This window comes from Ascaphus truei, chromosome 9 (assembly GCF_040206685.1).
Source record: "Ascaphus truei isolate aAscTru1 chromosome 9, aAscTru1.hap1, whole genome shotgun sequence".
Taxonomy (NCBI): domain Eukaryota; kingdom Metazoa; phylum Chordata; class Amphibia; order Anura; family Ascaphidae; genus Ascaphus; species Ascaphus truei.
Genome location: NC_134491.1, coordinates 64,215,615 through 64,221,153, shown reverse-complemented (window position 1 = coordinate 64,221,153; position 5,539 = coordinate 64,215,615). Strand labels below are relative to the sequence as shown.

Here is a 5,539-nt window from a genome sequence, read left to right as displayed (position 1 = left end):
CATATACACATGAAATAAGTGCTGTTGTACAGGAGGGTCCTTGCTTGGTATACTCACTCTGCCCTCAAACTGCTGCTCCTCCATGTCGCTCATGGCGGCGGCTGCTGCTCTAACAAAGTGGATACTCGAGGGAAGGTCAGACCAGCGTCGGCTGCTGCTCCCGCGCGTATCTTAGTCCCTCTGCGCTTTTTCCTCTCCGTCTTTTCTTCCTCCCCCCCCCATTGGTACATCTCCCCCCTCCCCCCGCTGACACATCTCCCCCCTCTGACACATCTCACATGACCAGTGATTCCCAAACTTTTTTGTTTGGAGGAACCCTTTAAGTATTTTGTAAAATTTCGGGGAACCCCTATCTGGATGACACATGTTCGTCAAGGGTAAATCACAAAATAGATGTGTAAAGCAGTAGGGGTAATAAATAATAATTAACTCATACTTTTGAATAAGCAATGTGTATATATTTTGGAATGATTTTGGTATAAACATCACCGCCCTCCCTGCATCTCCCATCACCCCCCCCCCTGCATCTCATATCACCTCCCCCCTTGCATCTCACATCACCTCCCCCCCCCTGCATCTCACATCACCCCCAGGGATCGATGTCTCTCCCCCTCTCCTCGTACACACACACACACAGTGTCACACACACACACACACACACACAGTGTCACACACACACACACACACACACACACACACACACACACACAGTGTCACACACACACACACACACACACACACACACACACACACAGTGTCTCACACACACACACACACACACACACACACAGTGTGTCACACACACAGTCACACAAAGTTAACAGCAAGCAAAAGCAGCCTCTCGCCCCCCTCCTCCCCGCCAGTGCCGGGCTGCTAGAGCAGCTCCGAGGAGGAGAGCGGAGGGGGGAGAGCCAGGGACAGGGACACTGCTCCACGGAGCCCCAGTTGAGAATCACTGCAAATGACACTCACAGCTCCATCACAGGCAAAGACACGCCCCCTCCCTTAGTAGCCACGCACCCCGCCCCCTGCTTTTACTGCTGTCCAGCCGAGTGAAACTTAGAATGTCCATAACTTGGGAGGTGAGTGACATTGGAAGCTCAAAATAGTTGCGTTCACCTATAAATCCGCAGAAGAATGTACAGTGAAAGTTTTGTGGTGCTACGTGGTGCCGTTTGTGAGATTTCGATGCTTCTGACATACAACCGAACAGAAAATGGAATCCAACTTAGAATTATAGTATATATATATAATTTTTGTTGTTGTTGTCTCTTCACTTCTGATTTAGTGCACTGTATATACAGTATGCCTCACTATTCCCTGTATATTACCCTGATGTAGGTCCAACAGTGGACTGAAATTTGTTTTTAATGTTTGTACACCAATAACACACTTTTGAACATTTGATCTGCAGTGCTGTGTCTTATTCATTGGACTGTAGTTTTGTTAAACTATCTTTTATACATATTAGGTGAATCTTTCTCTTTTTATATTGTGTATATTTTTAGTAATCACAATTAGTACACTGACTTATTGACTGCATGAACTAAATTGGATCCCTTTGCTAAATATTAAAAGTCCTTCCAATTAGGGTCTCTTTGTACCACTCCAGAATGAATGTATGTGTTTATTTATTCATGAATGGAATGAGAAGCAAATGACTGGAAATAGATATTTCTGTTTTTCATGTCATTGGCGAATATGGCCATACATTGTAGAATGCTGTAGCTGTCATCTTTTCCGGCATTTCATGACGTGGGTACAAATCTTAGTCTTGGGGGTTTTCATCCAATGTGCGCTGATCCCTACCACTTTCAGCCAGCACAGACCTACGTAGGATGTATGCCTTTATTATTTGGATGAACGCATCTTTAAACTTCTTTATTTTGAATGCGTAGATGATTGGGTTCATGGCCGAGTTGGCATGGGCCAGTAATAGGACAAAATAAAGAGCGGGCCGTAATTCTTTGGATTGTTTAACACCTGGGACGAAATCGATTATGCAGTTTAGAATGCACAGGGGCAGCCAGCTCAGGGCAAACATTAGCAGGACCAAGGATAGTACTTTAGCAGTTTTGTATTCCTTGCCGTAGAATAACCCTCTGCCTGTGGAGTTGGAGATATTCAGCTTCAACTGTTTTCTTATAAAGTAGAAAATCCTAATGTACAAAGCCAGCATTATCAGCAGTGGGAGAAGAACCCGTACGAACATGTTGAAGTAGACCATATAGTCCATACTCATGACATTGAGAAATTGACAGCTCAGGTAGTCCCTGTCTTTTGGGTCTAGGCGTGACCTGTTGTTCCAACCAAACATTGGTACTAACCCCTCTAAAATAGACAAAGTCCAGAGGATTCCGATGGATAAATAAACTCTTCTTGCTGTGATCACCGTCCTGTACCTGCAGGAGCAATGACAGATTCCTGTAATTTTTGAGTAACACCAAACTTTGACCAAATATTGTTCAAAATCTCATATTTTCTAACATGGCAAGGAAAAGCTATTTAGATTCCCCTTTCCTAAGAAAAACAAAACATGGAATTTGATGGCAGATAAGAACCACTTGGCCCACCCAGCCTGCCCATTTTCCTATCTATTGGAAAACCTCCAATTCTATTATAATAATGATAATAATAATAATAATAATAATAGCATGTTTTTGTATAGCGCTGCAAGTTATACGTAGCGCTTTACAGAGACATTTTGCAGGCACAGGTCCCTGCCCCGTGGAGCTTACAATCTATGTTTTTGATCTATTATAACCTTTGGTTTCTTTCGTATTTACATGCCTAATGTCTATCCGAAACGGTTTTGAATTCCGTTACTGTATCAGCCTCTACCATCTCTGTTGCGAGGCTAATCCATGAATCCACCCTTTCTATAAAGTTTACTTACTTACTTAGAAAGATTCCCACAGTATTTATGCTTAGAAAGCAGAAAGGGAAAGAAACATTCTGAAATTAACTTGTTATTGAAATAAAAATGGATTTAACTGGGGGTCAATAACAATGGAGTGATACTCGGTATACCCCACATCACACTTTGACCACTGCCTGTCCCCCAATATCATCATACAGTACTTCTATCGCTGGAACCAAATGGGATTGTTATTTAGATTGATACCTAGAATAATTTTATGGGGGCAGCTAGAAATGAAGATAACAAATTAAATTTTTATATAATCAATTGGTAATTACTAAAAAAAAAAAAATAATCCCTAGTTTCTGATTCCATGAGTTTATTAACATCAGTCCATATTTCTCTCTCAAAACCGTCACACAAAACCTCCCTCCATGGGAAATATTATTAGCTGCTGAAACACAGACGGACAAGTTTAGACATCCATTGTCATTTGGAAGATGAAAGCTTTTGCCTGATGTTGTGCTTGAGCAAGTCACTGGAGTTTTATGTCAAAAATAGACACATCCATTGCATTATCTGCACAGATGATGCAAAATCTGGCCTCTTTCTGCATACAACTACCTATTGTTATTAGTACAATCAATTCAGACATTAGGACACAGTACAATGTATTTATTTGACATCCTTTTGGCTGAGCAGCCCCATGACAGATTTTTGTATCATAAATAAATATATTTTTACATAATGCCATTTTTTTAGATGCATGTTTTTATCTCCTAAATTTTACTCTCTGTGACCCAGAGGGACAGCTGCCCTCCCCAATGTCCCCTAGTTTGGTGTGCTACATATTCTCATATTAGAGAAGGACAAGTAAAAATAAAATAAAACAATTACAAAATATATGCTGGGTGATTACAAAGAAGTATGAGATAAACGCTGCTCAACACATTTCCCCCTTAGGGATTTTCTCAAGGATGTACGTCTTCTCAATGTAAATAAAGACATTGCACTCAATACTGCACACTAACTGTAACTGAGCATTGCATGACTAGAGGAAGAGAGTAGAACTTTTGAAAACTTGTCCTAAAATATTCTTAGTCCAAATATAACAGGTATTACCTAATACTGACTTACTCATGTACATTAACGGCAAAGTTTTGACACAGTGTAACTTACCTGGTTGGTATCTTAATTCTCAAATACCTGTCAATAGCTATGGCGAGAAGGGATAGGATGGATGCGTTGGTTAATATGATGTTTAGGCAGCACATGAATAAACAGGCATGGAACTGGATTTGTAACCCCAGGCTCAATACAATGGCCAGCGGCATGACCAGGACTCCCACAGCTAGATCTGCCAGTGCCAGGGACACAATGAAGTAAAAAATTGTGTTCTGAAGACTTGGGTTTATGCTCACAGCCCAAATCACCAGGGTGTTGCCCAAAATAGCTGATATTCCAATCACAGACTCCAGTGCAATGTAAACGTTTAAATAAATATCTCTGTCTGCTGTTTCATAAGCCATGGCTAAAGCTGGGAGGGCAGCGCCTGGATGGACTTCAACCCACAGGAGAGCGAGAGGGAGGATGGCAATAAATATGAAATTGATTGGCACGTAGTATTTGTGCAGCGCTCAATCATCCATGGCACAGACTGGCTGCAAACAAGTTCTGCTTGCAAGATGTTTCTGTTTTTGAAGTGGAGACAATCTGCTGTTGTGATGACAACACTTCTCTTCAGTGATCTTCTACAACAGACTACTCCTGGAGGAGGATTCCTGCTGACACTAAAATGCCTTTGTGATGTCAAAGGAAATAGCTGTTGCGCATAGGTGTTCTAGGGGGGGGGTCCTCTGCGGCCGCTCCCCCCACCCCCCCTGCTTCCAACGTGGGAAGTACTAGCCAGCTCCTTCTGCGGGCCCGCTCCCCCCCCCCACCTTTGAGGTGCAAGGGGGCTGATTTGAGGAGTATGGGGGGGGGGGGGGGATTTGAGGTGTATGGGGGGTGATTTGAGGAGTATGGGGGTGATTTGAGGTGCAAGGGGGGTGATTTGAGGAGTATGGGGGTGATTTGAGGTGTATGGGGGTGATTTGAGGTGTATGGGGGGTGATTTGAGGTACAAGGGGGGGTGATTTGAGGTGCATGGGGGTGATTTGAGGTGCAAGGGGGGAGAGTGATGTGCAAGGGGGAGAGTGATGTGAGGTGCAAGGGGGGAGAGTGATGTGAGGTGCAAGGGGGGAGAACGATGTGAGGTGCAAGGGGGGAGAGTGATGTGAGGTGCAAGGGGGAGAGCGATGTGAGGTGCAAGGGGGGAGAGCGATGTGAGGTGCAAGGGGGAGAGGGATGTGAGGTGCAAGGGGGGAGAGGGATGTGAGGTGCAGGGGGGTATTGTGTTTTTGATGTGGAGGGGGGGTATTATGTGTGTGGGTGAGGGGGAGAGATGGGGGTATGAGAGATAGATGGGGAGTATCGCAAAGGTTGATAGTGAGGGGTGCTGGGGGAGATATGAGGATGATGCTGAGGTGCTGGAGGAGAGATGATGATGATGGTGATGATGATGATTTTACCCGTGCGGCCCAATTTTTTTTTCCTTGGAGCAGTTAGGCCTTTCTCACTTTACGAGTTGTGCTGGCCTGGGCTACTGTGTAGTGTATTGTACAGTACTGAAATGTTATT

General features: G+C 43.9%; 1 protein-coding gene across 1 annotated transcript; it reads right to left on the bottom strand.

Annotated features, from left to right (window-relative positions):
- Positions 1-1,385: 1,385 nt before the first annotated feature.
- On the bottom strand, positions 1,386-4,612 carry LOC142502325 (adenosine receptor A3-like). The gene is made up of 2 exons (XM_075613139.1): positions 4,040-4,612; positions 1,386-2,402 (listed from the first exon to the last, which is right to left on the bottom strand). Exons 1-2 carry the CDS (start codon positions 4,387-4,389, stop codon positions 1,769-1,771), a joined length of 984 nt encoding a protein of 327 aa, XP_075469254.1. The 5' UTR covers positions 4,390-4,612; the 3' UTR covers positions 1,386-1,768.
- Positions 4,613-5,539: the final 927 nt, after the last annotated feature.

What these genes read in the sequence shown, in the direction of transcription:
- LOC142502325 (XM_075613139.1), bottom strand. Translation starts at nt 4,389, where the DNA reads ATGGCTTATGAAACAGCAGACAGAGATATTTATTTAAACGTTTACATT. An exon ending in AGAATTAAGATACCAACCAG is followed by an intron (nt 2,403 to 4,039) that starts GTAAGTTACACT and finishes TTGCTCCTGCAG; the next exon opens with GTACAGGACGGTGATCACAG.